This window comes from Gossypium hirsutum, chromosome A01, assembly GCF_007990345.1.
Source record: "Gossypium hirsutum isolate 1008001.06 chromosome A01, Gossypium_hirsutum_v2.1, whole genome shotgun sequence".
Classification (NCBI taxonomy): Eukaryota; Viridiplantae; Streptophyta; class Magnoliopsida; order Malvales; family Malvaceae; genus Gossypium; species Gossypium hirsutum.
In genome coordinates, this window is record NC_053424.1 from 43,798,385 (window position 1) to 43,815,842 (window position 17,458).

Genomic DNA, 17,458 nt, shown 5'->3' on the forward strand with positions numbered 1-17,458 from the left:
CCTCTTCTATTAAAAATCTGAGTAAATTAGTCTCTGTACGTAAGTCAAAGAGTAAACTAGTTATTCTATTAAAAATTTCATCATTTCTATTGTTAAAAATTGATTTATGTATATCAACGTGACGTAAATGTGACACTCCAGATATCACAATTTAGTTATTCCATCAAGCATGTCAGATTTTAACAATACAAGTAAATAAAATTTTTAATAAAATCTTCTTTTTGATCTAATGTGTATAGACTAATTTATTATTTTTTAATAGAGAAATTAAAATATTCTTAAGAGAAACCTCTATGTTACTTACATTAAAATATTCAAAATATCTTTTGGAAATGTGAGAAAATAAATACAAAATCTTCATTCACTATCGTCAATGCACGACTCTTAAGATATCCAAATAATCACCAACAAACATAAAATGCTTGGCTGTACTTCATATATATTTATAAATTGAATTTGGCTGGCAGTGGTGTTCAATACAAATATTTAATTTCTGAAGATTCCCACAGTTCTTGCACAATCTTTATTTTATTTCATTTGGACATAAAAGACAAAAGAAAATATGTATAATTTATTTCATTTTCACGTGAAAAAATATGTAACTTATATTTTTTTCTTCACATGGATGACAAAATATATAGAGGGAGAGCTCTCCATTTTAGCCCTATGTTTGAGAGATGAGAGATATGGGTTTCAATAAGAAGAAAGAAGCAGTGGTGATGGGATTATGGGGGGCTTTGAAGTATGATTTTCCTCTCTTTATTGCTCTCAAGCTGTTCAAGATGGTAAGTCTGTTATTCATTAATCCCCATCTTTAATCTTTTTTTTTTATGCTTTTTTCAAATGCAATTTATTTGAGCTTTACACTTTTATTTTTGTGTATAGAAAAAAGAAATGAAATGAAATGAAACAAAATAAAATAAAATCATTTTCAAGGAATTACTTAATACTACTTCTAAACGATTGAGTTTTAATTCGATTAGTATAGATAATGTTGTCAATGCATGAGGACGTGAGTTTAAGTGCGTTGAAACGCATTATCCTCCTATTTATTGGTAGTTCTAAGTATTGTGTCAAATCTTATTATAATATTATTTTATTTAAAAAAATGAAAAGACGAAGTACTTTTATAGAAATATTCGTTCCTTTGTAAAAGTAAATATATATTAGTAATTTTCAAATCAAGTTGGTGTGTGGTTGATTTGTAGCACAAATTGTTACTAAAACATGAAAAGACAAAAATACCCTTATATTAATCTTTGTTACTTTGTAAAAAAAAGGGTATTTTAGTAATTTTTGAATCGAGTTAGTATCCAATTGACTCATGACACCAACTCAATTAGAAATTTAATATAATAATAAATTTTAACCTTATAAAAACCCTAGAGAAGATAGTTTGAAACTTGACATGAATTCAAGTATATTGACAATTATAAATGTGATAAGTTGGGCTTCTTCATAGGACTTCAAGTAAGAATATGGAAAACGATGTGGGCAATCACTATGCCAACCAAACTAGCAGCTTTTGCATGGAGATTATGCCAATTCATTCTACACCACCTTTTCTCAAATGGCCCCCATTGGTTGGAGTTTGTATCACCAAGGATAAGCAACGAAGATTATGAACGGCTACTTACCATCCTATGGGCGTTATGGTCTGCTAAGAATGGCAACTTGATACCGGAAAAGGATCGAAACGAGAAAGAAGATCCGGATTTAGACCAAGCAATGATGTCAAAACCGACCGTGTTCCCGACAAAGAATCGGTGGATTCCACCACCAATGGGTTTACATAAAGTGAACTTTGATGGGGCATTTGATGGTGATGGAAAGAAAGGAGGTATAGGCGTTATAATTAGAGACAATGAAGGTTTCGTTTGGGGAGGTGCGGCCATTAAAATAGATGATGTAATGGAAAGAAACATTAATGAAGCTTGGGCGGCGGTGAAGGCTTTGAAGGTGGCGCAGGAAATGGGGTACCGCCGGATTATTTTAGAAAGCGATTGTTTTTGGGTTTTGAACATTTTGTTAATGGAGGATGTTGAAGATGGGTCATACGTAAGATGTATAGTTGAAGAGGGTAAAAGGGTGATGGGGGAACTTGAAGAATGTTATTTTCATCATATTGAAAGAGAAGGGAACCAAGTGGCTAATTTAATTGCTAGACATAGTGTTATTATGAGTGAAGAGGATTTTTATTGGAAGCATGACTATCCTAATTTTATTCATCAATCTATCATGTGTGATGCTATTAATTTATAATTGTGGACCCCCCAATTAACACTTCTTTTTCTCCCTAAATTTGAATTTACAAAGCTTCTTCAGTGATGTGGCTGTAAATTAGAATAGGCCACCCTAAGCTCAAAAGTTACTTTCTAATCTATATTTATACACTATACATAATAAAAAAAATCCAAACCATTATGCCTAAATTTGATATTTAATCACTATATAATTTGTTATGCTATTAATTAATTTAAATAGTTAATACCGTTAGTTTTTTTTATTACAATGTTATTTGAGTATATATAATTTGAATGTTCTAAGGGTCTTATATTATAAGGCAATGGTCAAATTTTAGTTTTGGTCCATATACTATGTTGAAACTTGATATTTAATTAATTTTTGAGATAATTTGGTTCATTTACTTTTGTAATTTCATTAGTTAGTCTAAAGAATTAATATTATAAATTATTTCAATCAAAATGTTTACGTCAATTTTCCTTAAGAACTATGCTCCAAAAAAAAAATTTTATCATGACGAGCTCAAATAAGTATTTTAAGAAAAAAGTCCTCATAAGAATTTTCAATATTATTTTTATTGTTACATGACTTAATATATATTTTTTACTTTCAAAATGCCACAATAATAGATTTAATAGAAGGATTTCAATGGTAATAACAATTAGACCTAAATTTTCAAATCCGAAAAGTAGAAGGATAATTTCCTGAAAAATAAAAGTAGGCAGTCTAAATTCCAAACAAACAAATTGTATAGGAACATTTTAACCTTCATCTTTTTTCTTATTTTCCATTTTTCTTTACATTATAGAAAAATGGCAAAATTTTTGTTTTGGTCCCTTTGTTATGTTTAAATTTGAAATTTAATCCTTATACTTTAATTTCTAACATAAATTGGTCTCTATTATTATAATGTTTATAATTAGTCCAAATAGTTAATATTGTTAACTTTTCGATCAGTATGTTTCGTGATTATATATAATTTGAAAGTAAATATTTGATTCGAAAAGAAGAGGGACTAAATTCAAAATGTATGATATAGATTTTAGAGTATATTTTAATTTTTAAACTTTCACTCAATAATTTGACATAAACATATAATCAGCCCAACACAAATTGTAGGTGAACTATACTAGTTTTATATATAAAAGAAAGGTCCTTAGGGCCTTCAATAACACGTGTGTACTTGCATTGTTTTTCTATGATAAGATAATGGTAAAATATATATCAATTTTTATCCCTCAACTATTAACATTCGAGATTTAGGGCATTCCTTTTGTTTACAAATGTATGATTCTCTTTTTTCTTTACATCATAGTAAAATGTCAAATTTCATTTTTAGTTCCTCTACTGTGCCTATATTTGAGATCTAATCTCTATACTTTAATTTTTAACATAATTTGGTCGATATATTTTTATAATGTTATTAATTAGTGTCGAAACCATTTTTTTCGTTTTTTTTCGATTTAAAAATGATGGATCGACTTTTTGGAAAGCGAAAATGGAGTCGCCACCAATCTTTTCTTGTTTAGGTGTGATCGGATCACCTAGAAATTTGGATTGTTTTAATAAAACATTTTGGTTTACTAAAACAATGATTTTGGTCTACGAAAATATGAGAAAATAGGCTCGGGAGTTGGTTACGTATGAGGAAGGATTAGCACCCTTATTACGCCCAAAATTGGTACCAAATCGATTAAATACTGTCCTTTTGTCTAAAATTAAAAATGTTTTTGAAATGTGGTTCTTGTTAATAACATTTGAATAACCCGAGTCCTTTGCCAAAAATCTTCTTGTTTTGACATTCGAAAATTTATAATTCGAAAATAACAAAAGGATGCCCAACTATTTGGTCCAACGAAAAATCGATACCCAGCTCAGTAGGGCACGATTCCTCGAATTTCCAAATATTGACCATTGCCTCACCTTGGAAGATATGAGTGAAATTCCGAAGAGACATTCGATTATTTTGAACAAACGGGAGATTGCAACCCAACACGATAGGGCACTATTCCCCGAATTGCCAAACATCGAACATTTCTTTCATTTTAAAGAGTTTTTAGAAAACGTGAGTGAAATTCCCAAGGGATCTTCGATTGTTCTAAACAAATGAAAAAGCGCAACCCAGCACGATAGGACACAACATTTCAAATCCTCGATACAAGATCATTTTATAATTTCCAAAACTCATGCTTTTGAAATTTCAAAAGGATATTTAGTTATTTAGGTTAAACAAGAAAAATTGAAACCTAGTAAGTTAGGGTACTATTTTCTTGAATTTCCTAAATTCGAAATATTGCCTTATTTTTAATTTGAAAAAAAACATGGACGAAATCTCGAGAGAATATTTATTTGGTCAAACAGAAAATCGAAACCCAACACGTTAGGGCACAATTTCTCGAATTACCAAACACGAAATATTACCTCGCTTTAAAATTTTATTTTTTTATTTTTTTTAAAAGGGAGTGATTATGGAAACAAACTTGCAACGTATTTATCCGATTCATTGGAAGCAAAGAAAATGAAATGAATAATTTCAGGCAAAAAGGTTGATTTCAAGCAAATAGGTTGGCAATCTCAATCATAATATAATACATAGGGATGCAAAACAAAGTAACAAATATGGAAAACATATATCAATAATATATTATACAATTTTGAAAAGTACAAACACGAAAATTGAAACATGCCCAATGATAATAATCTTACCACATACACTATTTAACGTTTCTAACTAATAGTTAAATAAAAATCTATTTTAAGAAAAATATTTTAAAAGGTAATAAAAAATGTTAAAACAAATAAACTTGGAATGAACAATTTAAAAATAGCTAAATTATATATATATATATACATATATATATACACACATAAACAGATAATACATGCAAAAAATTTGCAATAGATCATAAAATAAATAAAAAATAAAAATAAATAATACATAAAGTATATAAAGTTTAACATATAAATGAGCTTCAAAATAAGTATTATAAGAGGAAATTTAAAGTTAGTGTTATGCAAAATAATTTAAAAACCAAGATTCATAAAATGTATATAATATATATTATGAGCATAGCAATAGTAATGTGTACCTATATAAAATTTTAAAACGAATAATGTACATATTAACAAGTTGTAACATAGATGAATTATATAAATGCAACCATGTAAGAATATACAAAAGAATATAAGAATGACATACTATATAATATTAATCAATAATTATACAAAATAATTTGAAACAAGATTTACTTACCAACAATTAACAAGATACATAAAGCATAAAACTTAATATAAACATTGTATATAAAAAAATATTAATATAGGCAAGTGTTCGAAATAAACAAAGTATAATTTAAAATTGGGGAATAAATGGTATACATAAATAGATTTAAAGGGAAAAATATAAACATGTTTGTAAGGGAATTCAAATAAGTAATTCAATTAAATTATGTATATATATAAAATAAAGAAAATAAAATAAAATAACAAAAATGAAAAATGAACAAAGGGAATACAAGAAATTAAAATCAACCTTTTTTTTTGCTTTGGATTTTTGATCTCTATGTGAAAATACAATGTTTTTTTTTATCCCTCCTTTTCTTTTACATTTGGTTTTATGATGGCTTTTATAGCCTTGTTACAACATTTTTTATTATTATTTACTATCTTTTCTTTTTACAAGTGGTAGACAAAAGAGGACTAGGACGACGCTTAGGGCAGCACATAGGGTGAAGAGGTTAGGTTTTTTTCTTTTTCTTCATTTTTTATTTTTTATTTTGGGTTGTATTTGGGCTTGGGGTATTTTGGGTTTTAGTTGAGTTTTGGTATTTGGGCTGTGATTTTATTGGGCCCCGAGTAAAATTTGGGTCTTACAGCTGCCCCTCTTTGCTCATTGCTGTGTTAACAGGAATAGAGCAAATACTATAAAAAGACCAATTTTGTCCGGGCTCACCGAGTCTTGAGTTCTTGATCCTTGATCTTCTTTAAATGGCCTCTTGACGGCTTCAATCTGCTTCACTGCAACTCAGGAAGGCGATATCTGCTATCTTTGATCTACTCCCCGTCTAATACAGAGACGCCAAATTCGTTATCTTCGATATGCTCTCCGTCGCTACAGAGACGCCAAATCTGTTATCTTTGATCTGCTCTCCACCTTACAGAGACGCCAAATCTGTTATCTTCGATCTACTCTCCGCTGCTACAGAGATGCCAAATCATCTTCGATCTGCTCTTCGCCGCTACAGAGACGCCAAATCTATTATATTCGATCTGCTCTTCGCCGCTACAGAGACGCCAAATCTGTTATCTTCGATCTGCTCTCCGCCGCTACAGAGACGCCAAATCTGTTATCTTTGATCTGCTCTCTGCCGCTACAGAGACGCTAAATCTGTTATCTTCGATCTGCTCTCCGCCGCTACAGAGATGCCAAATCATCTTCAATCTGCTCTTCGTCGCTACAGAGACGCCAAATCTGTTATCTTCGATCTACTCTCCGCCGCTACAGAGACGCCAAATCTGTTATCTTCGATCTGCTCTCTGCCGCTACAGAGACGCCAAATCTGTTATCTTCGATCTGGTCTCCACCACTCAGAGACGTCAAGCCTGTTATCTTCGATCTGCTCTCCGCCGCTATAGAGACGCCAAATCTGTTATCTTCGATCTGCTCTCCGCCGCTACAGAGACGAATCTGTTATCTTCGATCTGCTCTCTGCCGCTACAGAGACGCCAAATAATCTTGGATTTGCTTCAACGTAAACACGTGAAAGACAAATCACCGCCTGATACAGAAATGCCAAATCATCTTGGATATCTTCAGCTTGTTGCCCCACTGCTTAGGGGGTTAAGACTTGTGAAATCACTGATTCTACTGCACTGTCCTCTGAGGAACATGATCTGTAAAATCAGTTTCATGTATCCATGTTTATGCCAAATAATTAGGATGCTATGATTGAAATGAATCAAATGCTCCTAACTAAATGTGATGCTTTATGTCAAATAATTAGGATGTTATGAAATGAATCAAATGTTCCTAACTAAATGAATGGTTATGAATGTAGAAATGTTATGAGAGTGATTCCTTTAAACGCTTAAAGTATCATTGCTCATAGTTCATGTGGGTTCCCTCATTGATGTACTATCGCGTCTTCTTGCTTAGCTGTTATCTCTGACAGAAAATTTGAAGAAATAGTCATAATTTGGACTACTTTTTTCCCAGTGTTTTCCACTTTTGAGTCTGGTTAGTTTTGACTAGTGGCCCTGTTTCAGGTTCTTGTACTATTTAGAGACTTTCCAGAGTAATATGCGTAACTTCTTTTGTGTGAATATGATAAGTCCAAAAATCATGATTTCAACAAAAATGCTCGAAAGAGATTATCATAATGGACAAATGGAATTTTATTAAGTAAAATTTGATGTGAATATATAAGATAACAAATCTGATAAGGTGCAAAAAAATGTGCCCCAGATATCGCAGCACGAGCTTCACTATTCTAATTTTTCGAAGACTCTTTTGAGCTAAATGTGTGTTCAAGAGATCCCCCGTATTTTGTTGATGCCCCAAGATGTACTGTTCTTCCTCTTTGAGGACAAGACTACCACATGCCTCACATTTAAAAATTTAGCTGCCCGATTTTGGGTTTTCAACTCAAAACCCCCTTTGGTCTCAAAGTGCCATTTTACGGGTTTTTACCTTGGCCTTTCCATTTTTTTTGGTCTCAAAGTACCCTTTGCGGGTTTTCACCTCGGCCTTTCCTTTTTTAGGTAAAATACTTCTTGACGGCATCCGAATTTACGGGATGGGGCAGTTTTTTACCATCCATCTCGGTTAGAATTAATGCTCCTCCGGAGAAAGCTTTCTTCACCATGTAAGGCCCCTCCCAATTAGGCATCCATTTTCCTCAAAAATCTTTCTGTGTGGGAAGAATCTTTTTCAAAACCAGGTCTCCCTCATGGAATTCTCTAGGGCGAACCTTTTTGTCATAAGACCGCATCATTCGTTTTTGGTACATCTGACCATGACGGATAACTCTTAGCCTCTTTTCCTCAATCAAGTTGAATTGATCATATCGAGACTGGATCCATTCTGCTTCGTCCAACTTTAACTCCGACAGCACTCGAAGGGATGGGATCTCGACTTCGATTGGCAAAACTACTTCCATTCCGTAAACTAAAGAGAAAGCCGTTGCCCAGTTGAGGTTCTGACTGATGTTCGATAAGCAAAGAGGGAAAATTGTAACTTTTCATGCCAATCTTTGTAGGTTTCAGTCATCTTCCCCATGATCTTCTTAATATTTTTATTGGTCGCTTCCACTGCCCCATTCATTTTCGGGCGATACGGTGACGAATTGTGGTGTTTGATCTTGAATTGACTGCAGACTTCCACTATCATACTATTGTTCAAGTTTAAGGCATTGTCAGATATAATCCTCTCCGGCATTCCATATCGACATATGATCTCCTTTTTCAGAAATTTACTCACTGCTGACTTTGTCACGTTGGCATATGAAGCGGCTTCTACCCATTTGGTGAAGTAGTCAATAACCACAAAGATGAATCGATGCTCATTGGAAGCCTTAGGTGATATTGGTCCAATCACGTCCGTACCCCACATAGAGAAAGGCAATGGGGAGACCATGACATGCAGCAGTGAAGGAGGCACATGAATTTTGTCTCCGTAGATTTGGCATTTATGACACCTCTTGGCGTAATTGATACAGTCTCCTTCCATAGTAGACCAATAATACCCAAATCTCATAATTTGCCTGGCCATTGTAAAGCCATTAGCGTGTGTCCCGTAGATGCCTTCATGGACTTCTTCCAAGATTCTCTTAGCCTCTACAGCATCTACGCATCTTAATAGCACTTGATCCTTTCTTTTTTTGTATAGGATCTCTCCATCTAAGACGTAGTCGATGGCCAATCTTCTCAGTGTCCTTTTGTCATTCTCGTCTGCCTGGTCCGGGTACTCACGATTCTTCACATATTGTAATATATTGTGATACCAAGGGTGATCATCTTTTTCCTCATCCTCCTCAATACTGTAACAGTGGGCCGGAGTTTCATAAATGCTCATCCGGATGGGTTTGACATCTTCTTGTTTGTTCACCTTGATCATGGAAGCTAAAGTGGCCAAAGCATCGGCCATCTGATTTTCATCTCGTGGCAGGTAACAGAAGGTAATGTCATCAAACTCTTTGACCAATTCAAGGACCAGTTTCCGATAGTCGATCAACTTGGGGTCTCTGGTCTCCCATTCTCCATTGAGTTGATAAATCACTAGCGCAGAATCCCCATACACCTCTAGCACTTTAATCTTGCGTTCTATGGCTGTACGGATACCCATGATGCACGCTTCCTATTCCGCCATGTTATTCGTACAATCAAAATCCAATTTACTAGTGAATGGGTAATGATTTCCTCTTAGGGATACCAAGACTGCCTCGATTCCATTACCCACAGCATTTGATGCCCCATCAAAGTTTAGTTTCCAAGGAAGCTCTTTCGGGTCATCTTCTTTAGTGGTAGCAACACACATTAGGTCTTCATTCGGGAAGTCAAAGTTTAAAGGCTCGTAGTCTTCCAAGGCTCTACTGGCCAGAAAATCTACTATTGCACTTCCTTTTACTGCTTTCTGGTTCACATAGACTATGTCGAATTCACAAAGTAGAATCTGCCATCGGGCCATCCTTCCATTCAAAGCTGTTGACTCCATCATATACTTCAAGGGGTCCAATTTTGAGATAAGCCAAGAGGTGTGATATAACATATACTGCCTCAGTCTTCGGGTTGTCCAAATTAGGGCACAACACAACTTCTCTATCGGCGGGTACCTTTCTCACATTCCGTGAACTTTTTACTGAGATAGTAAATAGCTTTTTCTTTCCTCCCCGACTCGTCATGCTGACCCAATACGTATCCCATGGAGTTCTCGAATACTGCCAAATACAGTATGAACGGCTTATCAAGGTTAGGTGGCATCAACACCGAGGCGTTGAATAAATACTGTTTGACCTTGTCGAAAGCCCTTTGGCATTCTTCATCCCATTCACCCGGGTTATGTTTCTTGAGGAGGCGAAAGACATGGTCACATTTCTCGGTCAGTTGTGAAATGAACCGAGCAATATAATTTAATCTTCCTAGAAAGCCTCGAACTTCTTTCTGAGTGCGCGGCGGGGATAGCTCTTGTATGGCTTTAACTTTGTCTTGATCAATCTCGATCCCTTTTTCACTAACCACGAATCCGAGCAACTTTCCAAACTTGGCTTCAAAGGTACATTTGGCGGGGTTGAGTTTTAGCTGAAACTTCCTCAACCTCAAGAACAATTTTTGCAGGACTTGTATGTGCTCCTTCTCTGTTCGAGACTTAGCTATCATGTCATCCACATAGACCTCGATTTCTTTATGCATCATGTCATGAAAAAGGGTTACCATAGCTCTTTGATAAGTTACCCCCGCAGTCTTCAGTCCAAACGGCATCACCTTGTAACATAACGTGCCCCACATGGTTACAAATGTGGTTTTCTCCATATCTTCAGGAAGCATCTTGGTCTGGTTATATCCCGAAATACCGTCCATGAATGAAAATAATGAGTGTCCCACCGTGTTGTCCACTAGGGTGTCAATATGAGGTAGTGAGAAATTGTCTTTTGGGCTGGCTTTATTCAAATCTCTGTAGTCCACACACATTCGCACTTTTCCATCTTTCTTAGGGACAGGGACGATGTTGGCTACCCAATCTGAGTATTTTACTACCTTCAGGAATCCAGCGTCAAACTGCTTTCGAACTTCTTCCTTTATTTTTAGCAAGACGTCGGGCCTCATTCTTCGGAGTTTTTGTTGAACAGGCTTACACTTTTCTTTTATGGGGAGTCGGTGCACCACGATGTCAGTGTCCAACCCGGGCATATCTTGGTATGACCATGCGAAGACATCTTTGAATTCTTGAAGTAATTCAATAAGGTCTCGCTTCATCTCCGCAGTAATACATGTTCCGATCTTCACCTCTTGTCCTTCTCCTATGCTCACAATTTTGACTGATTCTTTGTGAGGTAGGATTTGTTTCTCATCTTGTTCTACCATCCTCAACAAATTTGGAGATAGGTTACAGCCTTGGTCATCTTTAAAATCCTGAGAATCATCCATACACATATCTTGCTCGAAAGGAAATTCTGAGTCGCTAGCAGTGTCACTCGTATTATTAATATCTGGGGACCTGTTATGAGGACGAAGGCAGATACAAAGAATCAAAAGAATTCGAAACATTTATTTGCGTGATATGATTATGAATGACGAATGAAATAATATTTAGAAGAATGTTTCAAGAGTAAAAGAATTCGAATGTAATCATTTGTACGGTTACGAATGAGATAACATTTGCTCAAAAATGATAATAACCGTGCATTTTATTGAAATGTCGTTTTTAAACATCGACCTATTTCACAAAAGATTCTTATTACTCCTAGGCCTAGAGCAATAAGTGTGTTTTGGACATTACTCTGAATCCGTTCTAAAAGCTACAGGAATCTCTTCCGTAGTCCAGTTATCCAGAACACTTCCAGGCGTGCAGAGGCAAATGCCCGACAAATTCTCTCCTCCGGTCTCCTCTTCGCATATGACGTTGATGTCCAAGCTTTTCAGCATTTCTTCTATAGCTCCCGTCATTGGTGTGTCTCTCTCGGGATGAATGATTCCCCCAAACACAAATGTTTTCGATATATGGGGGAATGTCATTGGTTCCCACTTGATTTCCTCCCCCGTTAATTGAGCTCTTCTTCTTTCTTGCTTCTTTTCCAGCTCCCTTCTCCTTTGTTTCACATCAGGCTTAAATCCTAAACCGAAGCGGTCTCTCTTGTCTTTCGGCATTGGCGTTTCAACCCTTCCTTGCAAATGTCTCCCAAGTCCTCTTCCAGGTAGGGCTCCTTTTCCAATTGTTAACTAGAGGCTCATCCTCGTGGTTTTGGACAATTTTGGCACCAGAATTTTGCTTCCCTCAGCGATGAACGTTGCATTAACAAATTCTAAAGATCGAAATGAACATTCGATTGCTTCGTCATCTGTCTCCAAATAGGGCGCATTATTGCTCACAGTTGCAATGATATCCTCTTCAGCATTGATCGTTATCAACCTCCCCTCTGATACCAGCTTCAACTTTTGATGCAACGAAGAAGGCACTGCCCCAGCTGAATGTATCCAGGGCCTCCCCAATAAGCAATTATATGAGGGCTTGATATCCATTACTAGGAAATCCACCTCATATATGTTTGGCCCAATCTGAAGAGGTACCTTGATTCTGCCCATCACCTTTCTCTCCGTGCCGTCAAATGCCTTCACTATGTCCTGGCACTCCTTCATGTGAGAGCTGTCTACAAGTAACCTGTTTAGTGTGGTCAATGGCAAGACGTTCAAAACCGATCCGTTGTCAATCAGTATGCCTGGCAGCGTATACCCTTTACAGCGTGTGGTAATGTGCAATGCTTTAGTCGACCCCATGCCACCGGGTGGTATCTCATCATCATTGAAGAAGATATAGTTGTCGGCACTTATGTTACTAACCAATCAATCCAGTTTGTTAACGGAGATATCATTGGCAACATATGTTTCATTCAAGACCTTCATTAGCGCGCTGCGATGAACTTCCGAGCTTAGAAGTAAGGCCAGCACCGAGATACGAGCTGGTTGTTTACGTAGCTGTTCCACCACGCTGTATTCACTATGCTTTAGGAATTTTAAAAACTCCTTAGCCTCTTCTTCGTTAACTAGCTCATTGACAGGAAGTTCAGATTTGGTCGCTTTTTTCTTCACCCCTTCGACCACTAGGCTTTTCCTTTTACGGGTTGTGCCTTCTCACTTGCTGTATCGTAACGTCTCCCACTGCGTGTATAAGAGCCCCTATCTTGGTCCTCTTTTAAAGTGTTGACCAGGCTTTCCTTCCCCGGAATTGTCACATTACAATCATAATTCCATGGGACCCTTTTGCTGTCTTTGTAAGGGAAGACTGCAGGTCTCTAGATTATGACCCTTGGTGGTAGTTGAACTCTAGCTTCATTATTTTTGGGTCTCGATATGATAACCACGGGGTAGTTAACTGTTTGATTTTGTACCGTTGACTCTCCCTCCGACACACATATGTCTCCCTCTACGGGGTTTTTAGTCTCTTCATAGAATTCCATTTCCTTATTGTTCATCATGTTCTGCACTAGGGCCCTGAACTCCACACACTCTTGGATTTCATGCCCCACCTCATTGTGGAACTCGCAGTAGTTCCTCTCTTCTTTGGATTCTCTTCCCAAATCCAACGCGATCAAACCTCTCATGACCATCTCCCTCCACACTTGTCTCAACGGAGTCCTGACTTTCGCAACCTCACACTTAATCTTCTTGTTTTTGCCTTCGCTTATCCCGTTCACTCCTTGGTCGGTGTGATTGGAGAGTGGGTTTCCTGCTACATTGGGCATGGCTGAGTCATCAAATCTCACGATTCCCACCTTAATGAGTCTTTCGACCACTTTCTTGAATGCAGTGCAATTTTTGATTGAATGCCTGGTAATTCCCACGTGGTATTCACATTGGGCATTTGTGTCATACCATTTGAGATACGGGGGCTGCAGTGGCTCCAGGTAGAAAGGGGATACCACATGAGCATTGAATAGGTTCTGGTACAACTCCCTATACGTCATAGGTATAGGGGTGAATTGTGGCCTTTCTGTGTTCTTCCTTGCATTGGATTCAGGGCTTTGTTGATTGGTGGTCACCATTTTGGGTTGATTTACAGTAAATGATTTAGACTGCCCCTTGTTGAATGTGCTCGTGTTGTTCACTTCATTATCCCTTTTCCTCGGGACTAACTTCTTAGCACTCTCTCCCAATCCTATCTTGCCGCTCCTTACAGTAATTTCGATCATTTCTCCCATCATCACTATGTCAGAGAAGCTCTTGGTGGCGCTTCCCAACATATGAGTGATAAAAGGGGCTTTCAAGGTGTTAATAAAGAGCATTGTTGTCTCTTTTTCTAGAAGTGGCAGCTGAACTTGTATGGCCACCTCTCTCCACCTTTGTGCATACTGTCTGAAACTTTCATTTGACTTTTTTTCTATATTCTGGAGAGTGATCCTGTCGGGGGTCATGTCCGTCACATGATTGTATTGCTTCATAAAGGCCTGAGCCAGGTCCTTCCATGAGTTAATCTTGGCTCGACTCAGTTGGTTGTACCACTTAGACGTCGCTCCAGCCAGACTATCTTGAAAGCAGTGGATTAGTAGCTGGTCATTGTTAACATATCCCGTCATTCGCCTGCAAAACATGGTGATGTAGGCTTCAGGGCAGCTTGTTCCATTATATTTCTCGAATTCAGGCATTTTGAATTTAGGGGGGAGGACTAAATCTGGGACCAAGCTCAGATCCTTGGCATCAATCTCTTGATGATGATCCGCGCTCTCCATTACTTTGAATTTCTCTTCAAGCCATCTACACCGTTCTTCTAATTGTTTTTGCGAATCCATCCTTGCTTTTTCCTTTTCAGCCACTTCATCCAAGTCGGGAGCAGGCGGATAGTTCGGGTTGTTGACAAAGTTAGAGCCTGAGCTGGTTTGGAAGTTCATCAGAATTGAAGCTCCGCCTGAACTTGCTGGGGCATGATTGTGACCGATGGTTTTTGTAGGTTAATCTCGGGCTTTATTGGCATATGCATTGGAGTAAAGCCAGGGGGTATTAGAGATCTTCATTGATTTCCTCAACTTGGTCCATGGGGCCCTTTCCCTTATCTATTCCTCTCAACAGTAATTTGGATAACTGGGACATCATCTCTCTCTGAGACTCCATCATTTGCTCCTTCATCTCTTGTTGAATTTTGGCTAGCTGCTCTTCCATCTGGGACTACATTTGTTCTTGCATGTCCTTTTGCATTTGCTCTAATTTCTCGAGTTTCTTATCTATTGATTTTTTTTCTTGTACCATAGGGGTGCGTGGTTAGTTGCTTTTCGTTGGTTTCCAGGTTACTGAAATAATTTTTAATTAATTAGAAAACTCTTATAGCCTTTAATGCATGATGATATGATGTAATGCAAATGTATGAATGCAAAGGAGGCATCAATTTTGATTCAATTGCCCTTAGAAAATTTCACTTTGAAAATAAAATCTTTTACATAAGGTCAAGTTACAGATAACATCTCGCTCTAACACTCAAACTCCTAATTTTTCTAAGCAACCAGGCCAGCTCTTGTCCGCGGCCTGACTCTAACTCATACTTTACGCTCAGTGTGTCCGTCTAAATCGCTAAAGTTTGCAAGTAGTCTGCTACTTCTCGAATCTGGGTTATGGCTTCCCCCATAAGGTAATCTCTGTTTCTGACTTGGTCTTGCGCATGGTGAAGCTGCTATTTCCAACGATCCTCGTTTGCCTCGAAAAACTAGATCCGCATCTCGCAGTTCTGCAGTGACGCTTCTAACTCTTCTATCCTTCCTTTCATTTCTTCTATCTTGCTCTAGCTTGTCCTCAACTCTATTGCGGTGTTGCGGTTTCGATACTGATGCAGAGACTTCTCGAGTTCTGCCACTCTAGCACTTAATTCCCCTCGCTCATTTCTGCTTACCGATAGACTTTTCTCCAAATCTTCGTTTCGTGATTGAGCTTCTTGAAATTTTTTTTCCCACCGATCGGTATTGGCTTTTTCTTCTCGAATTTCGTGGCACCATTGTTCGGAAGTCTTACCTAAACCCGCAGTCCTCATAGATAAGCGCAGCTTCTTGTAGTCTGTCTTCAAGCTGTTTAGGTCTTCTTCGGCCTTAGTTTTTCCTTTTCTCCATTTCTCAACCTCTGACCTCTGAGCATCAGCATCTAACCTTAGATGCATCTTCTCTTCTTCTAACTGTTCGATCTTCTTCCCGAGCTCCGAATTCTTCTTCTCGAAATCTTGCCTTATAATTTCCAATTCTGATGGGGCGACATGTAATTGTTCCCTGATAGGTCGAGCATTCTCCAAGCTGGGCCTAGGAATATTATCATTAATCCTCTTCTTAAACCACTCGCTATACTCGGGCGTTACCATGGAACCGACGGCTAACCTCTTCATCCAACAAGTTTGCTTCCAAGCATCCGATAACTCCCGAACTCTCTTCTTATAATGTGCACCTTTAAATGAGAATTCACTCTGAGCAAGCCCATAGGTCGTGGGTACAAACTGCCTCGACTTATATTGCCTCAAGGCTAACAGTGGAGTATACCCGGTAGCTCCCCAAATTCCTAACAATAGCACCCAATCGAAGTTACCACATCGGTACATGATCTCGTCAGGAACCATCCAATAAGCTCTTCACTCGATATCCCCCTCCTTGAGGTTCTGAAGAATGTCTATCCACTTCTCCTTTGAGATATCCTCTCTCCTCTGTATAGCTACTTCTTCTTTTAACGGGAAATAACCCTCGGAGAAGACTCGATAGGAAACTTTGTCTACCTTCCAAAAGTGCCCGTGGAACCATGCCATAATAATTGTGCACATCCAATGAATCGCCCCTTGCCTATCTTCCGACATGAGCTCAAAAATCTGAACGTTTCTGCCAATATTGCCGGTACCGGTGTGATTCCCTTTTCAAGGAGATCAAACAAGTCAATGACTGCCTCGTCCACGTGTCTCAAAGCCTTAGGAAAGATCACTAATCCGTAGATGCTTAAGGAAAATATATCAACCCTCTTTCTTTCATCTGGATGTGTCAAGATCAAATATCGCCAATTCTCCCAAGGGATACATTTGTTATATCCTTTTTGCTGAATCCGAGTAGTGACCCAAGGCTCGCTTATCCTAGAAATGTTCATCAGTTTCTTCACAAAAGTCTGACTACTAAAAACCCGAGTATAAGTCTTCCGGACTTGAATTTTGGGACACTTGAGCAAAGTAGTGTATTCCTCCATGGTAGGTACCAAATCCGTTTCTCCAAAAGTGAAACACTTGTTCGCAGAATTCCAAAACTATACCAAGGCTCGGAACAAATTCTTATCCACTCTAATGTCTAGCAGGTAGGATACGTCACCATAATTTTGGTAAAACAATTGCTTGATTCCTTCATTCCAACTAGCCCAAATGTCTCTCAACTCTTGCAGCTCGTTCTGTACTACATTGACGCGAGTGAAATCTTGCAGCTCCGAAACATACCCTTCTGCCAAGCTATCCCCTCTCTCCGATTACAGCCTCTCCGACCATGCACGAACGGTCGCATTATCCTCG

General features: G+C 37.7%; 2 protein-coding genes across 3 annotated transcripts; one reads left to right on the forward strand and one right to left on the reverse strand.

Moving 5' to 3' along the window:
- Window positions 1–367: 367 nt before the first annotated feature.
- LOC107961535 (uncharacterized) lies at window positions 368–2,282 on the forward strand. 2 transcript variants are annotated; one of them, XM_041111217.1, is made up of 2 exons: window positions 368–785; window positions 1,447–2,282. In XM_041111217.1, exons 1-2 carry the CDS (start codon window positions 678–680, stop codon window positions 2,260–2,262), a joined length of 924 nt encoding a protein of 307 aa, XP_040967151.1. In that variant the 5' UTR covers window positions 368–677; the 3' UTR covers window positions 2,263–2,282. The 2 variants fall into 2 exon arrangements, with proteins under 2 accessions (XP_040967151.1, XP_016753135.1); XM_016897646.2 differs by having other exon boundaries at window positions 375–785; window positions 1,463–2,279.
- A 10,516-nt stretch (window positions 2,283–12,798) lies between these two features.
- Window positions 12,799–14,840, reverse strand: LOC121213054 (uncharacterized). The gene is made up of 4 exons (XM_041086222.1): window positions 14,533–14,840; window positions 13,344–14,475; window positions 13,091–13,247; window positions 12,799–12,998 (listed from the first exon to the last, which is right to left on the reverse strand). Exons 1-4 carry the CDS (start codon window positions 14,838–14,840, stop codon window positions 12,799–12,801), a joined length of 1,797 nt encoding a protein of 598 aa, XP_040942156.1.
- Window positions 14,841–17,458: the final 2,618 nt, after the last annotated feature.

Coding starts and splice junctions, on each gene's coding strand:
- LOC107961535 (XM_041111217.1), top strand. CDS start 678: ATGAGAGATATGGGTTTCAATAAGAAGAAAGAAGCAGTGGTGATGGGA. Junction 786..1,446: donor CTCTCAAGCTGTTCAAGATG/GTAAGTCTGTTA, acceptor AAATGTGATAAG/TTGGGCTTCTTCATAGGACT.
- LOC121213054 (XM_041086222.1), bottom strand. CDS start 14,840: ATGAACTTCCAAACCAGCTCAGGCTCTAACTTTGTCAACAACCCGAAC. Junction 14,476..14,532: donor TACATCACCATGTTTTGCAG/GCGAATGACGGG, acceptor CTTTCAAGATAG/TCTGGCTGGAGCGACGTCTA. Junction 13,248..13,343: donor TGTCGGAGGGAGAGTCAACG/GTACAAAATCAA, acceptor GTCATAATCTAG/AGACCTGCAGTCTTCCCTTA.